Source organism: Mauremys reevesii, linkage group 5 (genome assembly GCF_016161935.1).
Source record: "Mauremys reevesii isolate NIE-2019 linkage group 5, ASM1616193v1, whole genome shotgun sequence".
Classification (NCBI taxonomy): Eukaryota; Metazoa; Chordata; order Testudines; family Geoemydidae; genus Mauremys; species Mauremys reevesii.
The window spans coordinates 96,287,933-96,302,148 of record NC_052627.1 but is presented as its reverse complement, the minus strand read 5'-3'; the positions used below and the strand labels follow the sequence as shown (position 1 = coordinate 96,302,148).

General features: G+C 36.9%; 2 protein-coding genes across 4 annotated transcripts in view; one reads left to right on the top strand and one right to left on the bottom strand.

Annotated features, from left to right (window-relative positions):
* RFC1 (replication factor C subunit 1) overlaps positions 1-14,216 on the bottom strand; it is an 83,042-nt gene that overhangs the window by 62,616 nt on the left and 6,210 nt on the right. For 2 of the 3 annotated variants that reach the window (XM_039540168.1, XM_039540169.1), the window contains exons 1-4: positions 10,249-10,362; positions 9,248-9,376; positions 7,140-7,215; positions 4,903-5,022 (exon numbers count right to left, since the gene is read on the bottom strand). In XM_039540168.1, coding sequence (XP_039396102.1) covers positions 4,903-5,022; positions 7,140-7,215; positions 9,248-9,376; positions 10,249-10,299 — 376 coding nt within the window. In that variant the 5' untranslated portion in view covers positions 10,300-10,362. Of the gene's footprint in view, positions 1-4,902; positions 5,023-7,139; positions 7,216-9,247; positions 9,377-10,248; positions 10,363-14,216 lie in introns of those variants that run through there. The other variant, XM_039540170.1, reaches the window with a different exon arrangement.
* The window catches only part of KLB (klotho beta), a 66,216-nt gene continuing 62,349 nt past the window's right edge, over positions 10,350-14,216 (top strand). Inside the window, 1 exon segment of the mRNA XM_039540174.1 lies at positions 10,350-10,464. The gene's annotated coding sequence lies outside the window, so the exon portion shown is untranslated.

Sequence of the window (14,216 nt, the reverse complement as noted above, 5' to 3'; positions counted from 1 at the left end):
GTCCTTAACAGAAATGATTTATTAAAGAATAAAAAGAAAGTAAACTGTCTTTGTAATACCAAGATGGAACAATACACAGGGTCTAAACTTATTAATCTCTGGAGAGAATCCCCCCTCCTTTCTTTCTCAGTAAAAGCAATAACAGTACAGAATTAAAGAAATTCTATAGCAAAACACAGAATTGCAAATACAGAAATAAAAGTATAAGAATACTAGTTCCTTGCTAATACTCACTAGCTTGAATAGAAGAATTTATTGCAGAAACCTGGGAGGACTTGATTAAGAGAGACTCTCTAACACAAAGAAAAGAAAAAAACTTCCCTCCACAGGGATTTGAAAATATCTTGTCCCTGATTGGCCCTCTGGTCAGGTGTTCACAGGTACTGCTTGTTAACCCTTTACAGGTAGAAAAAAACCTTAACCCTTATAACTGTTTATGACAGGTGCACCTGCCAGCGCTTGGGGGTTCAGCAGGAGTGGGGAAGACCCAAGCTCCAGCAGGTGTGCCCCAGCTCTCGAACTTCTGAAGATTGTTATATGTGGTTCGGACGCTCAGTAAGTTTGGCCACCCCTGGTATATGGCACTGAGACCATTAGTGGAATTCTGTATTCATTCAGTTCTGTGTCCACACTTAAAAAAATAGGAAAGAGGTCAGAAAAGAGCTGCAAGAATGAGCAGAGGTCTGAAAAAGATGTCTACAATAAGAAACACTATTTGGTTTACTTAGAAGGGGATTTGATCATGATCTTTAAGCACCTCCATGGGGAGAAGTTTCTGATGGTAGTAAGCTCTTAGAACTATAAAGCAAAAGCATAACAAGATCCAGTGCCTGGAAGCTAAAGCTAGATAAATTCAGCCTGGGGATAAGGCACAATTTTTAACTGCGAGGGTAATTAATAAATTGCCGAAATGGTTAAGAGACACTGCAGACTGGAGGTCTTCCTAAAAGATAACTTAACCAGAAGTTATGAACCTAATACAAGAATTACAGGATGAAATTCTATGACTTTTGCTGTACAGGCAGTCAGATTACAATGACCATAACTGGTCACTTTCGGGACTCAAATATCTGTGAACATGTAGTTTTCCTAAACTTTAACTGCATAACAAAATTTATGCAGCAAAAAGCCTTTTTTTTTTTTTTTTAAAGAACAGTTTGGTAAAGAGATATGCATGGCAAAATAATAAGTGGTTCAAGTTGGGTACTTTTCGGCTTTACAGTAGGGAACATTAACCAACCAGGTTCAAGTACAAGAAAGCTGACGTACACTAGCAAGTGAACAAATCGAAACACTTAACATACTGTACTTCCACTTTAGATAGTTCAGTGTATTGAATTTGAACCGTGACGTTATTTACAAAAGGTTTTTTTTATAGTTCAATAAATTAATCCTATCTGCTTCTGCTGGAATCAAATGAAATAAATATGCTCCTTAAATTTTAGAGTATTTGCAATTACACTATTGTCAAGTGCTTCTGCTACTGAATGCTTTGTCTTGTGCCATTTTTTTCCCATATCAGTTCTTGTTTTAACTTTAAAAAAGAAGTTGAAAATCATTTTTCCCCCCCCATTTAAAAAAAAAAAAAAGGGAGTATAACCATTGTAACCTCAGCTGGAAATGTGCATTTTGTTTTTTGGGTTTTTTGTTTGAAGAAGTATATTGTCCAAAAGCAACATTCTGCTTATCAGAAATAACACACATCACAATTAAATTACCAGAAATATAAAACAAAATACAGGTAGTGTTATATGTGCTATGAACATGCAAGTGTTTTATTAAACATATTATAGACTGGCATCTTGAAAATATATTAATCTAATAGGTATTTTACTTTGTGTAACACTGACAGTTTACACTTTCAACAGGACATTAATTTAGCAGGTATTAATTTAAAAAAAAAATTCTTTTGTTTTAGACTTGATACACGCAAACCCAAGTCTTTCAACAATAATCCAACTGTCTGGATCTTTTAGAAGCTCCACCAATTAAAATTCTTACTTGATAGCAGAAATTATTTCAATACAGTGAAATCATATCAGTTGAGCCAAATTTCTAGTTGTTTTAAGAGTATTCAGCTGCATCTTGTTGAAAAGGTACTGCCATTCGAGAGGGATGGGTAAACTCTCACTCTTGTACTTGCTTTCTAACTTGATTGTGTTCTTGTGTATACATCAAGATCTTCTCTACAGCATGCTTTGCAAACACTGGCAAGAGACTTTCACAGTTTTAATTGCCCACATCCATGCATTAAAAGGTTTGATGTGTATCTAGCACTACCTTAACCAGCTTACAGGGCTGATCCAACTGCCGCTGAAAATCAACGGAAAGATTTTCACTCACTGATGTCAAAGGGAGTTAAATTGGTTGTCTGACCTCTGGAAATAAGAGGATAGGTTTGAGGGCAGGTTGTATAGAAAGTGACTGTACTTAAGATGTGAGAAAGTGCCAGTGCAGTTATAAGATACTGATGTCAAAAGAACATGATTGATTCACTTGTCTCTACTGTGACAACTTCTCAAGCTTTGCCACCTGTAAACAGCCTTAACTGTGTAATATAAATATGAGACAGTACATACAGTAGAACCTCAGAGTTACGAGCACCTCGGGGATGGAGGTTGTTCAATTATAATATTTTGTTCAGAGTTATGTTCTTTCAAAAGATTACAACTTAGCATTGCCTTAACACAGCTTTGAAACTTTGCTATTCAGAGGGGGAAAAAAAAGGGAAAGCAGCATTTAAGAAGTTTATATGCAACAGTACTATACTGTATTTGCCTTTTTTTTTTTTTTTTTTTTTGAGGGCGGGAGGAGAAGGAGGGTGTCTCTACTGCTGCCTGATTGTGTACTTCCAGTTCCAAATGAGGTATGGGTTGTCTGGTCAGTTCATAATTCTAGTGTTCATAACTCTGAGGTTCTACTCTATAAATGTCATGCATATTTATGAATTCATTCTAATATCCTTCTACTTTAATCCCTATGGGAAAGATATGACAGAGCATACAATAGCTGTATTTATACAGATATATTCCATTTCTGATTACTGACGATGGCTAAAAGATTACCTATGCTACATTTTCAGTAGAGACAGACAACAACTGATGTCATTTAACTACATTACTTAATAATCACATGCAAGCAGATTGACAGTTAGGAGCTACAGTTTTAATACTTTTAAGAAGCAGCAATTATTATACTACACTTATAAAGGAATCTGCTACAAGTTTCATATCCTCAACTGCCAAGTTTACCTTATTGTTCTATTTCATAAATAATCTTGCAGCATTCACATTCCTGGGTCTCATCTCTCTACGAATAGGCAGAACTCTTCAAGTTCTTAAGGTTGTTTGACCCATAAGGGAAGAGGTAGCAGACCAAACCAGGAGTCACCATCCCTAACAGTAGTTAAATGCCACCCAAGATTAGCCACTGCCATTAGAACCTTGCAGTTAGATCCTGGTTTTAGCAGGAGGCAAATGTTCCACAAAGAAAAATAAGCTAATCAGAAAACAAAACTGAAAACTTAATGCCTCAAACAGTAGAACAAAATGCCCACAGAAGTTTAAAGACAAGTCACTATCTCAAAGTTCCCCTCCAAACTCTGAAAGGAAAGGATGAGTTAGTAGGAATTCTGCAAGATATGTTCTATGTAGAAACAGAGGATAAGCTAAGCAGATCTGCCTCCTCCAAAAGGTACCATCTAGGCAGGATTCTTACTCCTGGAAAACAAGTAGCTCAGGGATATCCCACGCGTGCAATCAGAACAATGGCAACATTGAAAAAAATAATGCCAACACCAACAACGAACAAGACACTCTCTCATACGTCATTATCTACAAACAGATATATATTCTGAACAACCAGCATGCAGCCTTAACTCCAACCATAAATATAATTCACCAAAGCACGCACATATACAGATTCAAATTCTGTGACTGACAGGTAAAAGTTACTATCAAATTTAGAAAAACAGAATAACCTTAGAAAATTTAGAACTAAACAACAAAGATCATCCATGCGCATAACTCTTTCTAAAGACTACAGAATTGACTGCAAAAATCTGAAGTCAGTGGTTAAGTTCAGGGAAGGCAACTGACTCCTACTCACCACTTCTGCTCTTCAGGACAAAAAATTTAAAAATTTAGGAAGCTGAGATACAGGACTGAGATTGCATGGATGGTATTTTTAAAGAAGTACTACTATAAAAGTAGCAGAGTACAAAAGAATTTTACTGTTATCAGCTTTCCTAATATCAATCTTCCTAATAGTCTGATAGCAGATGGATTAATACTTTGACAATATATTTCGGTTTTTAAGAGTTTGAAAGTCAGAATCAAGGAGGTAAAGACTGAAAACAAAGAAGTTTTGCCACTAACTTTAATGAAGTAAGCAATTGCAGGAGAGAAGACTGGCTACTCAGATACCAAATGAAAAGCTCTCTCTGAAAACTCAGATAGCTCTCTGAAAACTTAGCTCATTTGAAAAAGAGAGTGCTCATGAAGAGCTTAAGTGTTTGGAAGTTATCCTTGACCCCAAGGATTATAAATACATCACTTGAGGAAACTGAAGAGAGTGCATATGCCAATTCTTGAGATGACATTCCTGACTAAACCAATGGAAACAAGGAGAGATGGTATATGCCCGACCAGAACCCAAGCAAGACTGACCACCATCTCCAACACCAAAGGTAGAAGAGGACCTTAACAGCCTCAATGATCACTCATCATCCCATAACTTTTAGCCTGCTGAAGACTTCGCTAGCCTAGCAATGACATTTCTAAAGCTTACCTTTCCCTTTTACAAAAAGCACTCCTCCTTGAATATTATGTCTTTTATGTTTAACTATTTAGAAAAAACAACCCTCCCATAACAGCTGAATATATCATGTGTTTCACACATTACCTGTCTCTGAAACATAAACAACAGGATCCTGCTTAAGAACTTTATCGGGTTTTGAAGAGGATGGTTTTCTCTCTGGTGGCTTCTTAGATTTCTTTACTGACTGCGCCTCGTCTTCTGAATCTGTATTTGACCACAGGATAAGTATTATTTTCCTCCACATACATACAGTCTTTAAATAACAGTTCAACACATCAGTTATAAAAACATCCACCTAGGGGAGAAAGGTACTCTGCAGAAGCCCAGAATACAGAGAAAAATGAAGCTGTACCGTTCTAATTTAAGAGACCTGTGTCATGGCCACCATCTTTCGACTAGGACAAAGACTAAATGGGACTTCCTTAAGAAGCCATCAATCACCCAGAAGAACTTTTGTTCAACAACAAGAAGCATTCCTTATTACCCATCCCAGGAACTAAGCAGGTTGCTTCTGCAGTGGGCTGAGCTGGAGCCTGAAAATTAAACTCCAGTCTGTGACCCAGGGACTTTTTCGTGCCAACTGACAGAATGCAGAGAGGGTGCACAGGATTTTACAGGGATCTGCTGGATCGAATAACTCACTAAAGAATGGCACGTGAGGTCTCTACTGAGAGCCAGTAGTCCACTGATCATCATAATCATTGCAAAAATGTATGAACAAATAAAATTTAAGGAGCTGTGTGTCTATACAGATTATGTTCTTAAGGCAGATAACCAGGAGGTAACATGTCTCAGAAAAGTTCCTTTCAGGTAGGGGGTAACAGACACTTGTCTCCCTGTCTGGTCACTGTGGATCTGTGCGCTTCACAATGTATGCCTATTTGCATACTGAGCCAGATGCTTATTAAGCGATTGCAAAAGGACTGAAAAAAGCAGAGGGAACCCAGCATATTTAATAGATGGTTACTGCTTACAGCATGACGTGCGTGGTTCAAGGGGACACACTACCAGAACAAGTATTTAGTTTTTTTAAACACGCACAAAACTAGCACCTCCACATTTCTCTAAGAATGAAATGGTCAATCATCTCAGTGATTGAAAAGCCTGCTAGTCTTTTAAAGCATTTGGAGCAGTACTTCATTTTTCTTCACCCTAATGGAATAGGAGATCTAACGCTCCAGGCACACTGCAGGCACTCAGCAAATTAATAATATATTACAGGTGGCAGCTGGTTTGCATATACTATGTGTAGCACCAAACATTAATTTTGAAATATTTCCTTTAAGGCTCCCCAAGGGTATAAGGACTAGCTTAATATACAATTTCTCCTCAGTTTGATGTATTTTCAATGACAACATTCTGGTAGGCTTATTTATTTGTGTGTTCTGCAGGTTTAGCGCATCCCATTGTTTTTGTCTTAAAATTAGAGCAACCTTGTACTACTGAACCAGCACACGCGCGCACACACACACACACAAAATCAAACAGCCTGCAATGGAAGACACAAGCTGTAGGAAAGCCTGTAATCTTTTTTTCAATTTCATGATAACTCTAGGAGGCTTCAGCATCCAGAGGGGGAAGAAATGACAGTAACAAAGGGAGAAACCAGAAAGCTTTTTAAACTTAAATTTTAAACTTAAAAAAAAAAACTGATATATAAAACTTTTTTAGAAACTATTTTAAATTGTATCTTCTGGAGAATATTCATTAGAATTGGTTGAGCAGTCTTTTAAATTAAATTTTACTTTTTTTTCATATTCTGAAATGTGGAATGTTTTTCCACATCAGCAGACTCCTGTGCCTCTCATACAGAGCAGACAGATCAGATCTCAGAATTGAAGGCCTTAAAATTGCAAAAAAAAAAAAAAAATTCTGTCAAGACCTTTAAAACAGAAATCATTCTTTATAGCTGGCATTTAAAGATACTGAGTAAACCAGTTCTAATCTAAACTCCGAATCTGGGTTTTTCAAATTGTTGACTAAGGTCTAGTGAAAATTATTTTGCATACATACATGGGTTAGAATTTTTAGCAGATGTTGCCAGAGATGCAACGCTGCATTTTGTGATACTGAGGAGTGACAACAGAAAATGTAACTGTTCATAGTGATAACCACCAAGCAATGAATCACTTTCAGCAGTGAGAGCCAAGAGCATCTTGTGTTTAAAATGCTTTTATTTCTTCTTGAGCACAAACCTCCAAGAGGTTGGGTTTTTTTAATGCGTTGCATTGAGGGGTAATAATTACCTGCTAACCCTCAATTTTAACTGGCAGTACCGCAAAAGACACAAAGCAGCATTCTAAAACGGTAACAAATTTTACCTGAATCATAGATTATCCTTTTTTTCTTGTTTGTCTGCTTTCGTTTGGAATCATCTTCATTAGATGAATTCTTCACCTAGTAGTAAAAGTCCATTATTTCCACTATCAAGTTCTTTCTTACTTTCTTTCTACACCTACAGTTGATTAACTAGAAGTTGTAGTATTAATTTCTAGGAGAAACATGGTAATATCCATGCGTAAAAATAAATTTAAGAACTTAAACTATAAGCTTTCAGTTAAGTGGCTATAAAATAGGAACGCAACAAGGAGAGGCAAAGTTCATTATATTCCACAAAGATAACAGTTTGAAAAAAAATAAAAAAGTACACAGGCTGCAACTGAAACAAAACAATTAAAATAATCAGACACCATCCTCAAATACCTCTGAAATTTTAAACAGCTTTGTGGAATTTTGACAACTAATCTAATCAGAAATGTAAAGAATGTAGTAGTCAAAACATGATTTGTTTGCTCCCTCTCTTTTAACATAAACTGCCATAACAGACAGACCAGTGATCTCATCTAGTCCAGTGTCGTGTCTGATACTGGTCAATACCACACACTTAAATGTCTGTTATGGCATTTTTTTACAACTGTACAATCATCTGCCCATATGGGAGCTTTCTTCCTGACCCAGTCAAATTAGTGGTTGCCTTCTGACCTGAAGCATTAAGGGTTATAACAACTTTTTTTTTTTTTTTATAAAGAAGTCTTATCTAACATAACCTTTCCTGTGGATAATAGGAACATACAATGTTCAACTCTATTCTGAAATCTACTAAGCATTTTACCTTAATTATGCCTTCAGTTCCACAACTCAAGTATGGGCTGTATAAAATAGAATTTCCTCATCAAATTTTAAATTGTTGCCTTTCAATTACATTGAACAGCTCCTTGTTCTTGTATTACAAGTGAGGGTAAAGAGATGTACCAAATTCACCTTCACTATACCATTTATTATTTTGTACCCTATCTTCCCTCTCATCTGTCACCTCTTTGAGCTAACAGTGATAATCTTTCAGTCTCTCCTAATTCAGAAATCTTTCCAGGGCTCTAATCATTTTTGTCACCTGTCTCTGAACCGCCCCACTTTGTTATATCCTTTTGAGATAGCATAACCAGAACTCAAATCTTTCCACTCATATTAATTACCCTAATTTTAAATATATCTCATTACATATTTTGACTCTGAGCCTACAATGAGCTCCACGTGGGCAGTGCCCTGAATTACAGTGCTAATCTTTTCCCCCCCAAGCATTAGACAATGGAGGTAATTTAAGTGTAAAGGCAAGAATAGTTCATAAGGTCAAGTATGGCAGCTTATTTTAAAAATACATCCTATGGACAGCAATTTAAGTTATGTCAAAGGTGCCTGGGCACGTAAATGCATGCCCTTTCTAGCATGTTTATAAATCTAAATAAATTAGGATTTGCCTTGGCAGAGCTTCTTACATGATCAGGACCTTAGCTAGATTTGCTTTAAATATTCATAGAATTGTTTCCATGACAGTATCACAATCTTTTCCCCCCTTCCAAGCATATGGAAAACTAACAATTTATTTATCATACAAGAAAAAAAGAAAAGTTATAAGAAGATTGGGATGCAGAAATAAAAGCAACTTCTGCTAGGCTAACTCCAATCTCAGCACTATTTTCTATGCTGGATTTGAGAACTGTGTTTGCTTGGTTTTGCTAGCCAAACTTGGTTTAGGAAACATTTCTCTTTTTCCACTTCTCATTGCCACCCATGAGACATAGGACCCAAGTTAAATGTTCTCCAGGAAGCAGGAATGCTGACCACAGTGGAGGGCTATGTTACTACAGAATACATTCCACAGTGCCATATTAAATATGCAGGTGAGATTTTTGCTTCTGGTATAATATTAGTTGGAAAGGTCTCCCTGACTCTGCAAAGGCCAATTAGAATTTATTTTGGTTTTGACTATAGAGAAATGACTCAAAAAAATTTTAAATAGCTGATGAGAAACCATTGAAAATAACATTTAAACCAACAACACAAGTCAGTTTTAAGGGGTGAGCCACAGAGGCACAGAACAACCTTCAAAACAAAGCCCAGAACAGCCTGCAGCTGAGGAAAGCAAACTGACCTTGATATCCTTTGTTTTCTTCTTCCCATCTGAAGACTCTTCCCCATTTTTGGTTTTCTCTATCTTTTTCACTCTCTCACATTCATGTTTCTTGCCAGTAGGTACAACCCCAAAGAATTTTCTGATATCCTAGTAAGAGGGGGAGAGGGATTTAAAAAGGCAACACACAATACTTTGACCTTTCACTCAACAAAAGAGCGAGATTATTTTAAAAAAAGCAAAATTACTCTCTCAACAACTCTTCGGCCAGTCACTGATCTAGAAGTGTTGCTTAAAACCTGTAGAGATGAATGTACTCATATCTAGTCAATACAGGTTTTACAGATGCAGAGCAATCTTTGCTCAGTGGCGGCACATATGGCAGCAGCTTTCCTTTCCACTACAGATCATTCCAAGAGCCCACTTTTCCTCTAGTGGAATATCTCTGCCAGCCATCCTATTGCAAAGCACAACACACATTCACATTACTGATGGGATAAAGTATAACAAACAGTTGCAATTAGCTCCAAAAATATTCAGTAAACTTTGACAAGGATAGCCAAAACATCAAAGAGTCTTTTACAGATCAAATGAATAACCTACTGTGGGGCAGACCCTAACACAGATGAAACTCCTCAGCAAAGCCCACAGGTAGCTACAGGATATTGAATCCCAGCACCCTCCATCTTTTCAGAATCTGCGGAAAATGGGTCATTTCACCAGGGCTCTAGCATCTGCAAAGTGTTTGGTATAGTTCTCCAGCTAGTAGGTCTTATCGTTTTTCCAAGTTCAAGCAATATTAATCAACCTACAGAGATCAAAAGGGTAACATATTTATGGCATCTCCTACCACTAATATAAGAACAAAAAGAGCTTTCTACCTACAAAAGTGAAAGGTTTGAACTTTATGAGGCTCTTGTATAAGCATACAGCATACCCACAAACATAGACCTGATATCTATTAAGAACCCTTAATATTTAAGACTATTTACTTAAAAAGGGAATCATCTAGCATGTTATACCTGTTTACAGTCATTGTCTCCAGGGATAGCAGCCATTTTAATGGCAACCATTATAGGAGCAGCATACAATCATTTGGTCTGAATTTATAGAAGGCAGAGGGTGTGGCTTGTGACTATATTCTACCCAGGTAACACTACTTTCTGATTTACTCCCTAGAGATTTCAGCTAAGTAGTTTCCCAGGAATACTAAGACCTGCAGAATTGTCTCATAAACTGTGAGTAATACTAGTTCTTTGAATTTTTTTTTTAATATTATTTCTGCATATTTACACAAGTTTGTAGAGCCTTTGTCAATGCGTTACTCTAGATAAGCTTGATGTGAAAGTATACTACTCTGGCTCCTTTCTGAGTTGGATTTAGAAGGCCAAACAGAACATGTGATTTGTTAAACAAGAACTAGCATTTTTTCCCCTGATAAAACCTGAGACTTATTTATTGTCATGTTTTGAGCTATCTTCTTGTTTTAGATGGTTCACTTTAATGAAACTTGGATTTGCTATATTTAATTTACACCTAAGGCGTTGACCCTGCAAGCAGATGTTTCGGGGTTGAAATAAATAGCATTCTATTTACACAAGGGCCTTAAAGGCTTGAGACTTAAATAATTAGTACTATTATATTTGTGTTACTCAGCTATTTTGCAGGTATTCTGTCACTAGAGTAATACCAGTACTTTACAAGTTATGAATTTTGACTGTAAATGGATAGTTCTAAAATTTAAAAGGATGCTGTCAACCTCAAACAATGACTGAAGTAGTTTCAAGTGCTGCATATGCCTCTGAATCACCATTCCCAATTTTTATAGTCTTCACAATGATACTTTTCTCTTACCTGTTGATGTGTGAAAACTCCACCCAGGCAGAAAAAAACTGATTACAATCCTGTCTGAGGCTTTTGGGTTCAACCCTTATATATTTACTACTGCTACTATTAAGTAAACTAATTAGGAGGAAAACTGTTTCATTTTCACTTACAGTTCTCATAGGTGTGATAGAGGTAATTTTTAAGTTAGTTGTATCCCTTTGACTATTCCACCATGACTTAAATTTAAACTAATGACTTGTTAATGTACCTAAGACCTTAGTTCCTTTTGTGCTGCTGACACATTTGTCATAATAAATATGAATTGCTCTACATATTCTGCATACATCAAATATTAGTTATAAACCTACAACACTCATGATACATGTATGTAAATATAAGTGACTTTTGTTTAGCCAAGTCTTTAAGCTTTAGTATCACTTGCAAATAAGTAACTGTTCATGCTGTAATCACAGGTTTCTGCTGTAACTTTTTCTAAAATGGATAATAAAGAGAAATATGCATGGACTACTTGTTTCAGCTGTGCAAATATTCAATATGCACACACAACAGAAATCACTTTGCACTAGAAATGTTGTTGGGATGAACTAGGTGACCATATAAGGTTTTCTGTCTTTATAGTTTCTTTAGCTAAATATACAGAGGAATTACACTTCATGGAGACTTATTAACCCAATCTCTTATTAAAGGGACATATAAATTTGTTTAAGAACATTGTAGAATGTGAAGGTTTTATGAAAATGTAAAGTTTTCACGGCTGTTTATACTTCAGTGAAAAGTTTAGTTGAGATTTAAACACATTCTTGTCCAGCATTTTCAACCCAAACATAATTACAGCCAGTGTGCATGAAAACCAGACAATGACTCTGACTACTCTGTATTTGTTGGCCATGCTAAAGTGCAAAAAGTAATCACAATTGATAATAAAAAGGTAGACTTCACTTTCAGTTTTAATAACGAAGTCTGTATGTAATTTCCAAAATTATTTAACCTTACTCGTTTTAATCTCCAGGAAATATATCAGGGTGCTAGTTATAAAGAGATTCTCTTCCAAGATGCTGTATTGGTTTTTGGTTTCAATTTTCTACCTTGACTTGAGCAAAGGGTAGTGTTTCAACCAAAAAAAGCATTTCCACAGAAGAGCAAATCTAAGAGTTGGTTTAAACTGACATTTGTGTTTCCATGTAAATTTTACAGGTATTCAATAAACACTCACTTCCTAAGTTCTGTCTAGGGCCAGAATGTCAAGGATGTTACTATCTCCCATTCTTTGAAATAGAAACTTAATTAAGAAATTGTTTGGAAGTAACTTGTTTGCCCCAGGTTCTTCCCTTTTTAAATTACCGTAAGTTCCCTGGTTCATTCAGGGCTGTAAAAACCCAAACCATGAAATAACTTTCATATTCTGGTTCACCAGCTCTCGTGGATTGCAAAGCAAACTGCTTGTCTTTACAGAAAACTCCCACCACCACTGAACTCCTGTATTTTATTTTAAATACTATGTGCTGTTTTAAACAAACAATATTATGGTATGTTTAGTTTGAGTTAGGACATATTTTGTCTCAAAATGAGTTACTGAGTCTCCTATAAACTTCCTTTAAGTTTTTAATGTTTGTTGTAAAATCTACCACTTTCCTTTTATCATGTAAACTGCACCAATATGCACCTTAAATACAAGACATCTGTGACAGAGTGGGATTTTTTTGTAATATCTGTAATGCCTATGTGTGCCTCAGTTTCCTCTGTACTTCACATTGCCACCCAACAGGAGCAGAAGGATTAATACTGCTCCTGGAATGGTGTAGGAGACAGATGTGCCTGTCATCTTGCTGTCTAGGTGGAATGAATGGTTGTCAAGGAACTGGTTGAAAGTGACTAGATCAACAGAAGGTCCAGAGAGACAATGCAAGGCCAACTGACTGAAAGATCAATGCTCAAAAGTGGGAAGCTCCAGCAAGTGGGGTTGCAAACTCAGTCATGGCCCTGCCTGGAGAACAAAGGACTGAGAGGTCACCAGCAAAGGATAAAGAGTGGGCTTCTAGAAGAAGCTGGCTTCTCCCTCTCCTGGAACTGTTAAAGGGAGAGAGAGACAGGAACCAAGCTGGAGTTCATGACAGCTTGGATGGCACTTGCACTGGCTTAGCCAGGAGGGACTATAACTTGAACTTTCTCCTCCCTGGGTACATATACACAGGAATAAAAGCCCCATGGTTTAGCTCGATTTCAGTAAGGCATTTGATACGGTTCCACATGGGGAATTAATAGCTAAATTGAAAAAGGTGGGGATCAATATGAAAAGTGGATAAGGAACTGGTTAAAGGGGAGACTACAACGGGTCGTACTGAAAGGTGAACTGTCAGGCTGGAGGGAGGTTACTAGTGGAGTTCACCAGGGATTGGTTTTAGGACCAATCTTCTTTAATCTTGTTATTACTGACCTTGGCACAAAAAGTGGGAATGTGCTAATAAAGTTTGCAGATGACACAAAGTTGGGAGGTATTGCTAATACAGAGAAGGACTGGGATATCCTACAGGAAGATCTGGATGACTTTGTAAACTGGAGTAATAGTAGTAGGGTGAAATTTAATAGTGAAAAGTGCAAGGTCATGCATTTAGGGATTAATAACAAAAATTTTGGTTATAAATTGGGGACACATCAGTTGGAAGTAACAGAGGAGGAGAAGGACCTCAGAGTATTGGTTGATCACAGGATGACTATGAGCCATCGATGTGATGTGGCCATTAAAAAAGCTAATGCGGTCTTGGGATGCATCAGGCGAGGTAGTTCCAGTAAAGATAAGGAGGTGTTAGTACCGTTATACAAGGCACTGGTGAGACCTCATCTGGAATACTGTGTGCAGTTCTGGTCTCCCATGTTTAAGAAGGATGAATTCAAACTGGAACAGGTACAGAGAAGGGCTACTAGGATGATCTGAGGAATGGAAAACCTGTCATATGAAAGGAGACTCAAAGAGCTTGACTTGTTTAGCCTAACCAAAAGATGGCTATGGGGAGATATGATTGCTCTTTATAAATATATTGAGGGATAAATATAAGGGAGGGAGAGGAATTATTTAAGCTCAGTACCAATGTGGTCACAAGAACAAATGGATATAAACTGGACACTAGGAAGTTTAGACTTCAAA